This window comes from Brassica napus, chromosome A2 (assembly GCF_020379485.1).
Source record: "Brassica napus cultivar Da-Ae chromosome A2, Da-Ae, whole genome shotgun sequence".
NCBI lineage: Eukaryota > Viridiplantae > Streptophyta > Magnoliopsida > Brassicales > Brassicaceae > Brassica > Brassica napus.
Window position 1 is genome coordinate 9847631 of NC_063435.1, and position 18125 is coordinate 9865755.

An 18125-nucleotide genomic window follows, 5' to 3' on the forward strand; every position below is an offset into this window, starting at 1 on the left:
TTACACGGTCGGTATGGATACCTCTGTGTTCTCCCAATGAGGTTTCCACTTCCTGTTTTGATGATGTGTGCTTTTTCTGGATCCGAAGTGACCCTCGATCGATGGTGCAGCTGCGTCGTCGATCGATGGTGGATCCTCTGATTTGTTCTTAGGATTGAAGAAGTTACTGGATGCATTCATGGCAATGATTTCAGCTATGTCTTCCTTGGATATGTGAAGAATGCGTTCATCCATTGCTCCTGCTTGGCCTTCTGGATCCCTGAAAATACCAAATTCATCAGGAGTTGGATATGTCTTGATTTTTTTAGATGTCATAACTCTTACCTTGTTCGAGAAAATTTTAAATAGTCTAAACTATTTTTTGATATTTTGTATGTCAAATGAAAATAAAAATATAAAAACTAAAGTTAAGTATTTTCTAAATGTTTTTAAACATAAAATATATACATATCCAAACTATTATTTTATGTTAAAAAAAATAGAAAATATTGAAATTTAGTTTCTATATTTTTATTTACATAGCTGATATATTATTATATAATAAAATAATTCATTTATTAATTTGCGGTTCATCCATGGTTCACCCGCAGTCGACCCAGTGACCCAGCAACCCGGTAAGTCCTCCGGTTCAGTGTCCGGGTCGGGTTTAAAAACATTGGTATTATCTTTAACATGTAACTTGGAATCTGGTGTGTGATGAGCGTTGATCGATGGCTGGATGTCGCTGTCGTAGGACTGCTGTCGATCGATTCTTTGGGATGTTTGTCGATCGATGGATGAATGGCGATGTCAATCGATGGGGGAGTTCGGCTATCGATTGATCCTGAATACTTTGTCTCAAATTCATCCTCAAAATCGAAGTGGCATGCTGCAGTGACAAATTCGTATTGTCCATAACGAGTTCTAAACGCAGTCTTCATGACATCACCCTCTAAAATTGGAATCTGATGATAGCCAGACGTCAAGTCGATCTTTGAAAACCAACTTGCTCCCCTTAACTGATCCAACAACTCGTCTATCCTTGGGAGAGGATACTTGTCTTTGATTGTGATATTGTTGATTCCTCGATAATCAATACAAAGTCGCATGCTACCATCCTTCTTCTTGACAAATAAGACCGGAGCTCCCCATGGTGAAGAGCTAGGTCTTATGAAACATTTCTCCATTAAATCTTCAAGTTGTTTCTTCAACTCTGCAGGTCCCATGCGGTAAGGAGCCTTTGCTATTGGCTTAGCTCCATATTCCAAGTTAATTGTGAAAGGGTTACTCCGAGGTGGAGGTAACTCCTTTAACGCCGCAAATACATCCTCAAACTCTTGTATGACCGCAATATCCGAAATTTCAACTCCATTGCTAGTGGGTCCTTCACTAGCAGTCACTGTTACCAGATGCGCTTCTCCATCCTTAAGCAAATCTTCCACTCTCAAGGCAGCTACTAAAGACACAGACTTGCTTGGACTGATCCCGTAGAACACTATTTGCCGTTGTCTGTTCTCCTTGAACAAAATACGACTTTCCCACAATCTAATTGTGCCCAGTAGCCTGATAACCAATCCATGCCCAAGATAACTTCATATCCTTTTAAGGACACCACCAACAAATCTGCCAAGAACATCTTCTCGCAAATGACTAACGGAACTCTTTTGAGGCATTCTTTTGCTTGAAGGGTTTGGTCTCCGGGAGTCATCACAGCCACATCCATCATGTCAATCACAAATGAACCCACAAACTCGGCAGCTACCTCAGGGGTCACAAAACTATGTGTTGCCCCGGAGTAGAACAATACATGTGTGGGACGCCCCGCAACATGTAAAGTTTCTGCCACAACATCAATATATATCAACAACATAATAATTATCCAATAGAAATTAACCAATCCATCACAAGAATTCACACAACACAAAATCAATATAGTAAGGTTAAAGAACCCAAATACCTGTAATGGGACCCTTAGATGGACCTGGAGGTTTAGTATCCTCTAGTTCTAAAGCGTAAACTCTACCTCCTATAGCTTGCCTTTTTGGCGCTGGTGCGATTACAGGTGGAGCTGGAGGAGGATGGACATTGATTGGCATAGCTGGGATAGAACGGTTGACGTTGCACTGGGTAGAGATGTGCATTTTCTTTCCACACGTGAAACATGTAGGATTGTAGGAGTTTGACTGAAAGGATCCAGGTTTCTTCCCGAAACATTCACTTGACTTATGGCCTATTTTGCCACAGTTAAAGCATTTTCATGTGAACAGAGATTGTCGACTTGGCCCTCCCAATTCCTTTTCCTTATCTTTACCCTTAAATGATCTTTGGTTTCCACCAGACTTTCCTTCTTGATGCTGCTTGGATTTCTTACTTGCCGCCTTCTCAGCTTCTAATCCGATCTCCAAATTCACAGCCTTTTCCACTAGCTCGGTGAGACTCTCGTAGTTTCCGACTGCCAGTCTATTTTCTAACTCTGGTTTTAGACCAAACAGAAAGTTAGATATCATGGTCTCCTCATCATCTTGTCCTCGCAGCACGTGTCGTCGCAGCCGCATGAACTCAGATTCATATTCTCTAACCGTCTTATCTCCTTGTACCAAGTTTGCAAACTGGCGTTGAAGCCATCGCTTGGACTCCGGGGTGAAATACTTGCGTTCAAATTCCTTTTTGAATGCCGCCCAAGTGGTGACCAGATGTCTTACTTGGCGATTCCTACTTTCCCACCATTCTGCCGCGTCTCGTCAGGGTCTCAAAGTTTTTCTCCATAGTTCGAAGCCACTGGTCAGCTTCAAATGAGTCTGTCCCTCCATCAAAATGTGGTGTCTTCATGTTCTTCATGGCAGTTATCAATGGTAACATCGGTGTAGCCACTGTAGGTTGTGGTGGTACGAGTAGCTGAGGTTGCACCTGAGGTTGTTGCAATGACCTTGCTATCACGTCATGAAGCATCTTCAGAGTGTGCTCCATTCCTATTCCTTGTTGTGGTTGACCATGAAATTCTTGTTCAATCGGGTTGTTCCGTCTTATTGGTCTTGGTCCTTGGACACTTGTCTCACTATCATCTGCTTTTGGTCTTTCCCTTACACTACGATTCGGTGGAAAGTGTTCTTCTTGTGGCTTCGACTGGTCGTGCCCAAACAGATTGTCGTTTCCCACTATGTTATCTTTGCTGAACTCCTGGTTGGTGTGTGCTAGTGTTTGCACTCTTACGTCGGATTCATATCCCAGCCCTCTTCTTCTTGAGATTCTTCCTGTACCCAGCATCCAATCCTGTCCCCCTTCACTCCTTCCCCTTCTTGCCATCTGCAATCCACAAACAGGGAATTTCCTATTTAGAATAATAATTAGAGCGGAACTCTGCTGGTTTCCTAATACATCTTTTACGACACATTTGACTTGATAAAACACGAAAAATGTGTGATTGACCGCATGATCTAAACCATGCTCTGATACCACCTCTGTAACACCCCCGAACCGTTTTAGACATCGGTCAATCAGTCGGGCAACAATCAAACAAGAACATGCCCGAACGACGTTCCTCTGCCAAGTCCGGAAGTGTCACAACGGGTTTAGAATAGACTTTCCAAGTCACAAAACATAATTCTGTAACCCAGAATATCCATTCAAAACTCGTTTCCTCTAATCTTCGGCCTGAGGCTTTGCAACCCATACCGAGTCATAGAGTTGTGTTAGGTTGGAATAACCTAATATCAGATTCAACACGTCACGAATATAAAACATACTTTATTCCATATATATAAAACATAAAGTTCGCAAGCCCAAAATATTATACATAGGATCCATGGACGCAGTCGAAAGTAAAACATACATTCATATATCTTGAAAACGAGTCTTTAGTAAAAGATGTCCAATCTACACCAGCTTCTACAGTTCCGCGAGTGCTATGGTCCTTTCTATTGGTCACCTGCAAAAGGATGTGAGGAGTGAGTGAACTAGTTTCACTCAGTGAGCCAGGGTTCCCTATCTAGCATATACAACTACCCGTCATTCTAAACCCAATCCCCAAACACAAGTAAGACGGGTAGTTCAACAATCAATAATCAAGATAATAAAGCATGACCGATTTAAGCAATAAACTATTAAACCATAATAAATCAAAACACTCTTATATATATATACTCCTAGGGCCCAACAGAATCATTCTTCCTCCACATAAGGGACACCGACAATCCCTTCACTATTACACCACACAGGCGTAGGCGCTCGGGAATCGCCCGGTCACGGTCCTCAATCGGAATCACCGTGCCCCGGTCCTCTATCGGACTCGCCGGGGGCTGTCACATCCACGTGTGACACTCGGCCTTGGTGATCAAGCCAAGTTAAACCGAGCCCACCACTTTCCGGACCACGACCGGCTTAGTGGTACCATTTGAGGAAGCAACGACCTGCAAACTACTAGTAGAACCACCACGAGGTTCTCACACAACAGTACCAACACGAGATACACACTATAACAACATATAATAATCACACAATCATAATAATCCGAGTGCTTAGACTAGTCTTGCTATCCACTTAGCCCAGACATCGTCTTTAGCCTCGGATCCACAAACTGACACCTAGACCGGTCCGGCTCTCCTAGCTCGGAAGCCGTCTCCGATGTTAGGAACCTGCATTAAAAATTCGTTAACAAACAATTAACCGTGACTCACAGTGATTAACCGATGTGGCTTGACTTTCTGATTCCGGAAGCTGACCAAACCCCTTTTTATCCTTCCAACTCCTCGTCTTGATTCCATACCATTAATCCCGCAATCTTGTAACACGTCTTGCCTCTCTAAACAGCTCCTTAAATTAATTATTTATTTATTTATTTTTCTCTATTTCTTTTCTTCTTTTCTTTTTTCTCTTTTTTTCTTTTCTCTTCTTTCTCTCCTTTCTTCTCTCTTGATCACGTAAGTGGGGAAATGGAAGAGGTTGACCTTCCTTTTATAGTGAAACCAGATGAATAGGTTTGTGACAGCTGCCCCACCTTCTCTCTTTGATGACCACGTCACCTTGACCTTGTCATTCTCTTCATTTTCCACGTGAACCTATACTCTCTTCAATTTATCCTTTTCTAACACCTCATTCCAAGTTTAATTAGTCATCTCCTTGTCATATTATTCTCCCACGTAGTCATCACTTATATTTGCCTCCTCCCCAAGATGTCAACGTGTGGTGACAGTGCAAGGCAAAATATGATTCACTCTTCTCCTCTTTTCTCTTGGACCCGTGATTGTCAAACCATAAGAAATATAAAAATATTTCTTTGTCTCTTCTTTTCTTTTAAGCATGATTAACTAATCCAAATTTGGTGACCAAAACTCCACACTCATTGGTCACTATTCTTTGAAAAGTGGCTTAATTATCCAATTAAACTATTGACTTACATTTAATGACATTGCACCATATCATTAAACTGTAGTCAAATTTAGATGACTCTACTTCCTGCCGATACTATTCCGAGCCCTTTTTTTTTTTATAGACGGGGTATTACATGTCAGCTACGGGTCTTTATTATTTTATCTCCAAAATACACCAAAATGACCACTTTCCTCCAAATAATTCCAAAACCTGAAACATACTAAAAAGACTCCAAAACAACTAATGTGTATTTAAAAACACTTATATACCATGGCTGAAAATGGGTAAAATACATGGTATATCATATAGTAATATGGACCAATACACCAATTAACAGTTAAACTAGAATGTAACTATATATAAAAATGTTAACACCCTTACTTTGAATTCATCACACGAGAAGATCCTTGTCTTCTTAGGCCTTCCTGGTGGGCGTCTTGTATTTGGCAGTGAAAGGTTCAGCGCACCAATAGTGTCGGCCTCAGCAGCTGAAGTCATGTAATCTCCGGTTGGGTTGATGTTCATGGAGTAAGCAGCAGCCCTAGTGTTGCGTGTGAACTTCTCACTGGCGACTAAATAATCAAAATCTACAAGAATAAATGATCAAAACTATGTAAATATGCAAGATATCACTTAATAAGGGTGAGAGTGGTGATTGGTTTTGCTAGGAAGATAATAAAACTAAGGAAAATCTAAGCTCTGTTCCAGATGAAGAGGGTTCTAGCATGGTCATTTCTGATCCAAAGGCACAAGCTTTTAGGGAAAAAAAATCTGAATTTGCTTTGAAATCTAATTGTAAAGTAAGATAGTGAAAGTTACTAGTGGAACGTAACGAAGGAAGTCTATTAATAACGTTGGGAATGCAATTGAGATGTCAAAAGAGATGAGAGAGAATGAAAGAAACATCAATGTCATTATTAAGTACCAGAGCAAGCTACACTAGAAGCTTGCTTTTCTTTAAGGAATGGTTAAGGAAACTGCATCAGATATTACATGCAAGATTTGAATTATCAGTACTCATCTCAGGGTATACTCTATACATCAAAAGATCACATGGATTGAAAAATCTATGATTCATGTTGTTGGAGGCTCAGACGAAGAGAAATACAAGGCTTCTAGAAACCAAAACCAAAGCTTCAGTGAAAGGCATGAACAAGGAAGAGCTTGAAGGCATGCTCTTTCCTCACCAGAGATTGTTAAGGAGCATAACTAAGTCCAACACACTGTCACAAGTAGGGTCATGTTGAGGAGAACAATAGCGCTAGAGTTATTGGCCTCATTTGACAAGGGAAAAGTCAATTAGGGAGTTTAATTTTTAGAAAAACACCACATTTAATTATTATATCATGTACTTTTATAATAAATATAATCACAAATATATGTTACTAATATTTTAATAAAACCAACAATATAATATATTTAAAGAGAATTTCAAATTTGTTTATTGCTAAAATACGATAAATTTAAATATATGTATTCAAGACCAATAATTTAAATATAATTAAATATATCAACTAACTTATAAAAATATATCTTTAACCTATTAATACAATAATTATTAACAAGATATATAATTATTATGTAGGCCATTAACTATTTTGTAGGTCATGTCATTAACTATATTTTGTTTCTTCATATCTTATGTAATCATAATATATGATTATACTAGTGGTATGTCCGCGCTTCGCGCGGATTATTTGATATTGTGCAACATTATGTGTAATTTGGTTTGATGAATTTGTGGTAGTTTTGAAAATATTTGATGTTGTATTACTGTGATCCATTGGTTGGAGTTCCATGATTTTGTTTCTTACTATTTTTTAAGCTTGAGTTTTGTGAGCAAAAAAAAAATCTGTAAATTTATTTTTTACTGTCATTGATTGTATGTACAAAATACCACGAACAAATCTCTCTTCTTCCCTTTTGTTCTTCTGCATTTTGTTTATAACATTTTTTGGGTAATCTTTATGTTTACCACTTTGTTGGTATCATTATTTATGATTACCATCACTAAAGAGATATTTAAAAATATATATTCTTCATTAAGAGGTAAAAGACTCTTATACTTTGCTCTATATATAATAAATAATTATTTAAATAACAATAAAATATATTTTTTTATGTTTTGTAATTATACTTTTTCAAATTCAAACTTTTTATAATTTTTTTGAACTTTTTTCATAATTTATTTTTGAAATTCGGAAATTCTTTTTGAAACTATACTTTTAGTTTTCTTTAATTATTTATTTATATATTAATTAGAATCCTAAATTTCATATTCCAAAAATCATGTTTTACCCCTCAACTCTAAACCATAAGTCTAGATAAATTCAGATATTTTTTTTTACAAAAATCAGATTTTTAGGTAATAAATGCTTGAGTAGCATTAAAGATAGGATGTTTATTATGTACACATAGTATAAAAAGTTGCGAAGTGGCTATGATGATAGTAGAATGATTTTACTTTCATTATGATTGTAGGACAATGGTTTTTTCTTTAAAAAAGTATAGCAAAAATGCTGATGACAAAAAAGTATAGCCGAAATCGCATTGTGAAATCTGATATATTAGTACTTAATTGGCATATCAATAGAGTATATAACATATTCAAAAGGGTTAAAGTAGAAAAAGTTAATTGTTATTATAACAGCATAAACTGACCATGTTTTTTCACTTTAAAAACCTTATTTGATGATTCTAACTTGCGTTTATATCATCCATCATCTTTTTCTCCATATTTTACATATTAACTTATGGAGACCAAACATGTGTATGTGTAGATATAGATGCTCAGTAGAATTAATATTTGCTTCGAACCCTTTTCTTGCTCATGATTGACGCATCACCTCTCCCCGAAAATTTTCATTTCACAATATTTCCGTTCCAGGACGAGCTTATAAGCGCCGGGTAATGCAGAGGTCAATTTGATGTCTCTTACAGGTGAACTTGGTGCTTTAGCACTGCTGCTTTTATCTACAGCGACATAAGAACAAATTATTATTCCAAATTCGGTCAAATCTATTCAGCCATACTCAAAAATAGACCATAAAGTATGGGGATGATGAAGCCATTATCAGGTTAAATATGCATTCAGAACTATCGTTGGATCCTATGTGCCATGGCCTGTGGCTTAAACATTAGAATCTTCATCCAGTTCTACCAAAATCATTGCTACGTGGTGTCATGGCTTGTGTCTCGAGATGAGAAAACGCATGAATATAAAAAATTCACAAATAAGCAAAAGCATTCCCAATGTCCTTTTGTGTGAAAATAGGGGGAGGGCGTTCGGGTACCTATTCGGGTTCGGTTCGGGTATATTCGGGTTTCGGGTTTTCGGAGTCAAAGATTTCAGCCCCATTCAGGTATTTCTAAATTTCGGTTCGGGTTCGGTTTTGATCTTTGTGGGTTCGGTTTGGGTTCGGATAACCCATTAAAATTATTTTTTAAAAATTTTAAAATTCATTATATACTTTAAATTTCTCAAAATCTATAAACAAAATAATATACATACAAATTTGAATAACATATGTCGAAATACTTAAAATTAAAATTAGCATATAATTTGATTTGGTTTAAGTATTTGGATAGATAATCAATACATATTTCAAGTATTTTGGTGTTTTGAATATATTTTAGCTATTTTCGACATTTACTTTTGACTATTTGTATATATTTCAAGTATTTTGGATAATTTAAAAATATCTTATATATTTATGTTTTTAATAGACATTAAATCTAAAATATATTTATATAGGAGGTATAGAAATCTATTTCGGATACATTCGGGTACCCATAATACTTCGGTTCCATTGTAACCATTGTTACCTTTCCATCAACCAGAAGAAGATCAACACCCATGTAACCATTGTTACCTTTCCATCAACCAGAAGAAGATCAACACCCATCATACTTATCAAAAAAAAAAAGATCAACACCCATCATGTGGCCTCTTTTCTTGAAATTATGATCTTCGCAGGAACAAAGGATCTGGGTAACAACACTCTTCCTGCATCGACCAGCTTTGAGGTAGGATAAATCAAGCTGTTGTTTCGGATTGTGGGTTCGAGTCTCACCGGGTGTGCTCTCATTTTTATCTCTCTTTTGTCTTTCAAAAAAAAAAAAAATATATATATATATATATATACAATCTATGAGAGAGCTTGATAAGTAGTAAAGACACATTGAAAAGCATGTAGTGGGCGTTATTCATTGAAAGTCATTAGTGTAGAAGTTTCTTAAACGCATCAAAGAGGAGGGGGAACAGAACGGAATAGGTTACACAGAAAAGTGTCTACAACCATCTTCAACGATGAGAAAAACCCTAAATAATCAAAGGCCAGTTTGAGAATGTAATTGTTGGCCCAAAGTGTCACATATAATACCAGAAACCTATTAGGACAGAACATTATTTCTTGGCAAAGAGAGGTGGACACATGTCCAAATATGCTCTATGCTCACTGGTGACGTGGCAGGAAAAGTGAGATAAGTCTGTTTTATTGTAATAGATATACATAAAATCGTGTATATAAAGTATGATTTACCTATTAAAAAAATTATGAATTACCATCATCTGATAGAGAATGGAGCAAATGAGAAAAGACAAGAGCCAAAATGCAAAGGTAAATGACCATAGACGTTGGTTGCTCCCACTACAAAAAAGTTGTTTAGCATCATTATTTTATATTTTGCATTAGTTTTTTTTTTGCATCACTTAAATAACTCTGAAAATAGCAATGTAAATAATTACATCAATTTATAAATAAACGTTAAAAATACTAAATATTTATGTATTTAACACATATATGGTTAAATAAGCCATTCTAGTCGAGATTAAAAAAAATTCAATTTTTAACTAAATTATTTTAGTCCCCAATTTTTATATTGGAACAAAAAAAAAGAAACCATTTTGACCATATTAGAAATCAACTTTAAATATTATAACTATGGAAGCTGAACAGTTGACTTTTAGCGGGACTGGAATAGTTTGGTAAACGTTATATGAGATTTATTTGTATTTAATTAAAAATTGAGGATTAAAATGACGTGTGTTTGTGAGCTAGTAAAAAAAATAGGAAAAAAGTTTCTCAGCTACACCATGTTTAGTATAATATGGTGCAAACCATCCAGAGTTTAGAAATGTGTCGAAACCTACACGATGTATATGATAATACATGCCACATATACGACGTTAATAAAAACATGGTGCCAACATCATAACGAGGTTTAATTGATTTTAGCTTAAATAATTGGGGTCAGAGCGTAATTTCTTAAAGTTAAACTCCAATTAACAAAACCCGACCCGACCCGTTCGATAAACCCGACCCACACTTAACCATTTCCCCCAAATCGATTTCATTAGGGTTCTAAACAAGAAAAAATTCGGAATTTCGAAAAGAGAGTGAGAGATTCGTCAGAGACAAAGAGAGATTGCAGAGACATAGAGAGAGATCATTATTTTATATTTTGCATTAGTTTTTTTTTTGCATCACTTAAATAACTCTGAAAATAGCAATGTAAATAATTACATCAATTTATAAATAAACGTTAAAAATACTAAATATTTATGTATTTAACACATATATGGTTAAATAAGCCATTCTAGTCGAGATTAAAAAAAAATCAATTTTTAACTAAATTATTTTAGTCCCCAATTTTTATATTGGAACAAAAAAAAGAAACCATTTTGACCATATTAGAAATCAACTTTAAATATTATAACTCACTACAAAAAACGAGGTCTGTAGCATCACTTATTTTAAACTTTTATATCACTTGTTGAATGACACAAATGTATTACCATCACTTAAATAATTGATTCCGATAGTGGCGATGCAATATAAGGCATCGGTTATAGTAACTGATGGTTATACTTCTATCAATTATAGTAAATGACTAGGTTAAGACCCGCGCCTTGCGCGGAATGAACGTTATATATTAAATTATTGTATATATTATATGCTTCTAACCTATTATGAAACAATAAATATGTATTGAATAATTAAAAAGTCAGTAACTATTATCTATATAATTAAGCTGGTGCGAACATAAATTTTATTAATCCAAAAGAATATTTTTTTCTATTTGATATGGTATATAATTAAATTTAAATGATAGTAACATATATATATAGTATATTTTGATATTAATATTTATTAAATGATGCTTTTTGCTCATGTTTTGTTTATCATTTGTATCTGTTATAGCAAAAAATTTAAATTACTAATAACAAAATTTTCATTGTAGAATTAATAATTTATGTAATTTATAATATTTTTAAAAATTAATTTGTTAATATTTTTTCAAATTTTTATCAAAAAAAATTTATTAAAAGTAAATTTCAAAATTAAGATATTTATTTATTTTCTTATATGACATATAATTTAATTTAATATATATACATATCTATTTTTATCTATATTTTATTTTTAATACTTATTAAATGAGACTTTCAACTTATATGATGTTTTTAATTATTTGTATCATGTCATAACAAAAAGTTTAAACCATAGATCACAAAATTTGAATGTGAAACTTTTAATGATTTTAGTAATTTATATTCGTTTTTAAAAATTCAATATACAACATATAAAGAAATTTTTTAATTTTTAAATGGTTACTATGATTATCTAATTTATTTTAATATTTTAAAATTAAACAAATATAATATAAGATACACTTATTTTTATCAAATCTTTATTATTCAAAGTCACTAATTATCATATATACTTTAGTCATATTAGGTAATTCCGTAATTTTATTTATGGAAATAATGAAGCATATTAATAATGTATTTATGGTTATTTTAATAAAAAGTTTATTATATATTTAGATGGACCAATTTATTTCTCTAAGAATTCTAAGAATCATTCTAGTAATGACATGTGGCTACAAAAACATGTTGTAATGCTTCTCAAATAATATATAGGGGATACTATAATGCATCCCTTATCATAACTGATATAAATATTTGTGACGCTTAGCATAAATGATTTAATTATGTGCATCGATTATTTTAAACGTTGTAAGTACTTGCGTCAGGTTTTTTAGATGATGCATTTTTATATCATTTGAAATATCTGATGTTAATATTAGCATTACTTCTTTATAAACGATGGAAAATGTGTTATCAGTTATAACAATTGATACTAATAATGGTAACGCTTTTGTTTAAGTGATTGTAAAAATTGTTTCACTTATTTTAATTGATGTTAATATATCACTGTTGCATCATTTAATATATTTGCTACTAATACTCATGCATCACTTATGTAACTGAAGTAATATATTTTCGTTCAATAATTACAAATTAAATTCATTAAAACAATAAAAAAAATATTAATAATAAAAAAGAAATTATTTTTCAGATAAATATCCAAATGCATACAAAAGTCTAATATTAAAACGGGAACCAAACATAAAAACCATAGTAGCTAATAAAATAAATAATCCAACCAATGGTCTAAACTTAATTATTAAAAGTTTCTGCGCCGTACTCTAATCCAGATGATCTCTGTTTTGGGTTGCCTGTAAAAAAATCAGATTAGATTTATTTCTTTTGAAAAAAAAGACTAATGCTTAAATTAAATAAATAAATGTTTAACATAAAACTCGTAAAGTACCTCAGAGTTTTGTTGATTGACCAAATTTGATAAAATATCAGCAAAATTTGGTTGATTGGCCAAGTTTGACAGAACACCAGCTAAATTTGGCACCGCTCCATTAGTCTACATATAAAAAGTAATATTTAGTAAACAATATAATACACCAATAAAATACAAAACAGTAATTAGTATAAAATAACCTGAATAGTAGTAGCACCAACTAATTGTTGGATCATTCCTGCTAAATTCTGGACTTGACTTTGCAATCCTGAAACTTGTGACTTTAGCTCAACAACTTCAGAATTTGACGCTGCTAAATTTGGAGTATTGGACATTTTCAATAGCTTTGAAGGTGTAGGTCCACGTCCTAGGCACCGGACTCGTACTGATCGCTCTGGTCCAAAAACTTTGGAATATTCATCGTCTAAACTTGCAGTGATATTTGATCTTTCAACTGAAAGATTTTCACTCATCAAAAGTGTGAGTTCATCCTGAAATATTTAAACAATATAAACATGTATAATTTAATGGTTTTATAAATATTAGTTATAAGCTTTTATATTTAAAGGAACTAACCGCACGACTCTTTGCTTCTTCACAAACAAAAGTTCCATCAGACTTCTTACGGCTTGCAATGAAAAATTCTGCTCTGCATGGTGTTCTTCCTGTTTGGTCTTTCTAAAGAAAATATAAGAAAAAATATTTAACTTATTGTCCAATATAAACATAAATATGTACCTACATGAATGGTTTGAAGAATCAACAAATTATGCAAACTCAAATTACTTACAATGTTGCGTCGCTTCCTTGCAAAACTCTTTCTTCCGCAGACATGTGGCAAAGTATTCTTTTTCTGGTTATTGATATTTCGTTCACGCATTTTCTGAAATTTGATATGTAATACTAAAAAGTTAGTCCCAAATCTAGTAATATGTATAAATATATTGTATATTCAATACATAAACATACCTTCCATTTTTCAGTGAATCTAAAGAAAACAAAACCATTCCACTGATCTTCCGGAACCATGGCAGGACGATTCAGAACTGTTTCAGTACGGTCACTCCGTTTGTACATCTTCCAGAGACGAACTTTAAAATCCTTACATCTGCTCCCTAATACACTTAGAACATAGTTCTTTTTTGTGTCCGGGTTATCAAACCAGAATTTTGTCTATAACAAAAGTCATAGATTTTTTAGTACAAATTACTAGTTAGAAAAGTATAAACCAATAACTATGTTGCAAGAGTAATAATATTTTTTGTTACCAGAATAATGTCCCAGGCTTTGTCCTTCCTGTGAGGAGCAAATACCCTCCAATCGGCATAGTCAATTGGCAACAAATTAACATCATTGCTCAACTGACCTAACCAAGACCCCAATAAAACTCCAGAATCTTCATCAGGCTGGCCACAATCTTCATCAAAATGAACTATCACTCTACGGTTTTGCAGTTTCCAAACTTCTTTTGTTGTCAACGTTTGTTCTTCTATTTCTCCATTTGCATCTATTTAATAATCAGACAATGCATTAGTTATCAAAACTAAAACTAAATATATATCAGTTACATAACACTAATAGGTGTCAATAAAAAAACTGAACGTTACCTCTGATTTGCACTTTCCATTTGAAAGTGTTACACTCTGGAGCAAACTGTGGTGGACAACTGAAATCCAACTGCGTCTCTAAAAACTGCGAATCCTCCGGTGCTTGTGTATCATCAGAATCTGTGAAATCCATAACTCTACATAGAAAAATATAAACCTAGTTAATATTGAGAAATATACTGATGAAATCACATTAAAGATAGTTAAAACTATTAATATTTGAAATCATTATGTTATATAACCTGAACTGTAAGCGCTATAAATATTTACTTCTTCAAAAAAATATTATGATAGGCTACTATCCCCCATGTCATATAAATCTCTAGGTTGGACATGCACAGCAATATTCCATCCTTGCTCACATGGATCTTCTACATAATACACCATTTTTGCTTGAGAGGCCAAGACATATGGTTCGTCTTCTTCTTCATCCCCCGTGTGTAACAAACGATCAAAGTTCACCATGTTATGACCATAAACATCATGTTTGTAGCCTCGACTACTGCGAGTATCAGCCCATTTACACTTGAAAAGCACAACTCTAAAAGTCTCATAGAAGTTTAGTTCGATAACTTCTACTAACTTCCCATAATAAGCTATATCTCCTGCTTTAGGATTTTGATCACGCGAGCTCGCATAACTCACCGTATTAGCATTCACATAAACACCACTGTTTTGTGTTTTCAGGCCATCATCTCTTCCTGATGCTCTAAACTTATAGCCATTGATATTATATGATGAATATTTCACTACTTTTTCAGACGGGCCCAAAGCTAAGCATCTAATATCGTCAGACACACCTTCAACATCATTTTTTTCTACCCTATCTTTAAGCCATTTCCCAAAATTAAGATGCACTTCTCTGTCAACATCTAAGACGTGATTCCGCTTGCTTTGACGAATCTTTTTCTTGCTAAGCTCTTTTTTGTATCGCCTAAATAAACCATTTTTATAAAATGGTTTGTTAGTTAAAATATAAAACAATTTAAATTAGAGTACATATTGATTAATATATAAAACTTACTCTCTCAAATGATCCAGGAATTGACAATTTATCAATATAAACCGATGCGCCTGTTGTCTCTCGACATAACTAAGCGTATAAACCTGACCAGCTCCGACAAATCGGCCTACATTTGGGAAACTTGATTGAATCTCCGAGTTTGATGTATGATTTTGCACTAATGAAGGCCGATCATCAACTCTTCCAACTCTGTTGAATCTTGTCTCTATATCATTGAGATACATTGAGCAAAACGTAACACATTCATCAGCCAAATATTGTTCGCATATAGATCCTTCAGGTTTGGCACGATTACGAACATAGGATTTGAAATGTCCAAGAGTTCTGCACATATATTAATTAGTGAGATACTCCTATATTCACCAGTCATGAAATATTTATGTGACTAATATTTTACGACGATTACCTTTCAATTGGATACATCCAGCGAAAAGCCACTGGTCCACCTTGTTTTGCTTCTTCGACGAGATGCACAGTTAGATGTACCATTACCGTGAAAAACGAGGGAGGGAATACCATTTCCATATGGCATAAAGTCATTATAATATGCTCTTGTAGTTTATCTAATTCATCTGGATCAAGGACCCTTGCTGATATACTTCGGAAAAATCGAGATAACTCAATAATGACAGACGCTACATCCTGTGGGAGCAGATTCCGAATTGCTATTGGCAATAAATCTTTCATTATAATATGAGAGTCATGACTTTTTAGACCAGATAGCTTGTGATTCTTTACATCAACACAGCTAGATATATTAGATGCATATCCGTCCGGCAGCTTTACATTTTTTAAGACACCTAAGAAAATGTCTTTCCCACTACGATCCAAAGTGAAACTTGCTGGTGCATATTTATCATTATTATCAGGCCACAACTCAGAGCGAATACCAAGCTCATGGAGATCTTTTCTAGCACTTAAGTTATCTTTTGACTTCCCCTTGTCGTCTAACAATGTGTAAACAATATTGTCAAACACATTTTTTTCTATATGCATAACGTCTAAATTATGTCGCAGGACCATGGATTCCCAATACGGCAAGTCAAAAAATATACTCTTCTTTTTCCACTGTTGATCATCACACTTTTCCATACCACTCCGGTCTCTCTTTTTACCAACCAATTCACGTCTCTTTCCAAGAGTAATATTAACTCTTCCTTGTTGATCTTTAATTGTAGAACCTGTTGGTGTAACCGGTGGATTTCTAAGTTCTACGGTTCCATCAAAAGTAGCTTTATTTTGTCGATACTTATGATTAATGGGAAGGTACCGACGATGACCCATAAAACAGTTTTTTTTTCCATAGCGTAAACGTCGACCAACGGCATCATAGTTGCAGCTTGGACATGCCAATGCTGTATAAGTATTCCAACCGGATAAATTTCCGAAACCCGGAAAATCACTTATTGTCCACATAAGAGCTGCTCTCATGCTAAATGTGTGATTTGTTGAAGCATCTCGAGTTTGAATTCCATCAAACCATAACTCCTTTAGTTCTTTGATAAGGGGCTGCAAGAACACATCAATATCATTTCCAGGCATTTTTTTTCCAGGAATAACCATAGAAAGGATCATCGATGTTTGCTTCATTGATATCCATGGAGGAAGGTTATATGGAAATAGGATCACCGGCCATATACTATAATTTGTACTTAATCTACCAAATGGGTTAAAACCATCAGTGGCCAAGCCAAGACGAACGTTTCTTGGATCCGATGCGAATTCGGGAAACTGTAAATCAAAAGCCTTCCAAGCTCCACCGTCTCGAGGATGTCTAAGCTTTCCATCACCGTCAGGAGCAGTTGCATGCCATCTCATATCAGAAGCTGTTTTTGACGACATAAATAGTCGTTGTAGACGGGGTTTTAAAGGAAAGTAACGTAAAACCTTTGCAGGAATTTGTTTCACTTTCTTTGTTGACTGAGATGCCTCGCCGCTAGCTGTAGAACTACCACCTTTCCATCTAGATGCTTCACAAATTCCACATGTTTCTCTATTTGCATTTGCTTCCCAATATAGCATACAATCATTTGGACATGCATCGATTGATTCATATGTCAGCCCGAGCTTGCGAATAACTTTTTTCATGTCACCGAATGAATTGGGAAATTTCGCTTTCGGAAAGGCTTCTTTAAGCAATTCAAGCACCATAGAAATTCCCTTATCGCTGATCCCGCACATACACTTAATATGATACAACTTCAGCACGAATGTTAACGTTGTAAGCTCTGTGCAGCCAGGGTAGAGGTTTTGGTTAAAATCAGCAAGCAACTCATCAAAACTAGTTTCATCGTTGGTACTTGATGGGTTATCAGCACCGATTGGTTGGTCAGAAGAACTAGATCCAACATCTGTATTCATGTTGATTCTAGGAAAGAGATCATCCAAAAGATTTGCCGTTGAATTAGAGTCATCAGGGGCATGAAGGATTTCTGTTGCTTTTCCAGTAGTATCGACATCCTCTCCATGTAAAACCCATTCCGTATAAGAGCTTAGAAATCCGAAACACATTAAATCACCTTCAATATCTTGTCTTAGCTTCGATTT

At 34.6% G+C, this 18125-nt stretch overlaps 3 protein-coding genes across 3 annotated transcripts; all 3 read right to left on the minus strand.

The window, feature by feature from the left end:
• Positions 1-2486, minus strand: LOC125584165. Its single transcript, XM_048752182.1, has 5 exons — positions 2291-2486; positions 1937-2209; positions 1635-1818; positions 832-1542; positions 1-259 (listed from the first exon to the last, which is right to left on the minus strand). Exons 1-5 carry the CDS (start codon positions 2484-2486, stop codon positions 1-3), a joined length of 1623 nt encoding a protein of 540 aa, XP_048608139.1.
• A 10099-nt stretch (positions 2487-12585) lies between these two features.
• On the minus strand, positions 12586-14688 carry LOC125589210. Its single transcript, XM_048761676.1, has 6 exons — positions 14555-14688; positions 14216-14454; positions 13917-14120; positions 13738-13830; positions 13524-13625; positions 12586-13438 (listed from the first exon to the last, which is right to left on the minus strand). Exons 1-6 carry the CDS (start codon positions 14685-14687, stop codon positions 13133-13135), a joined length of 1077 nt encoding a protein of 358 aa, XP_048617633.1. The 5' UTR covers position 14688; the 3' UTR covers positions 12586-13132.
• A 151-nt stretch (positions 14689-14839) lies between these two features.
• Positions 14840-18089, minus strand: LOC125584166. Its single transcript, XM_048752184.1, has 3 exons — positions 15985-18089; positions 15621-15902; positions 14840-15488 (listed from the first exon to the last, which is right to left on the minus strand). Exons 1-3 carry the CDS (start codon positions 18087-18089, stop codon positions 14840-14842), a joined length of 3036 nt encoding a protein of 1011 aa, XP_048608141.1.
• Positions 18090-18125: the final 36 nt, after the last annotated feature.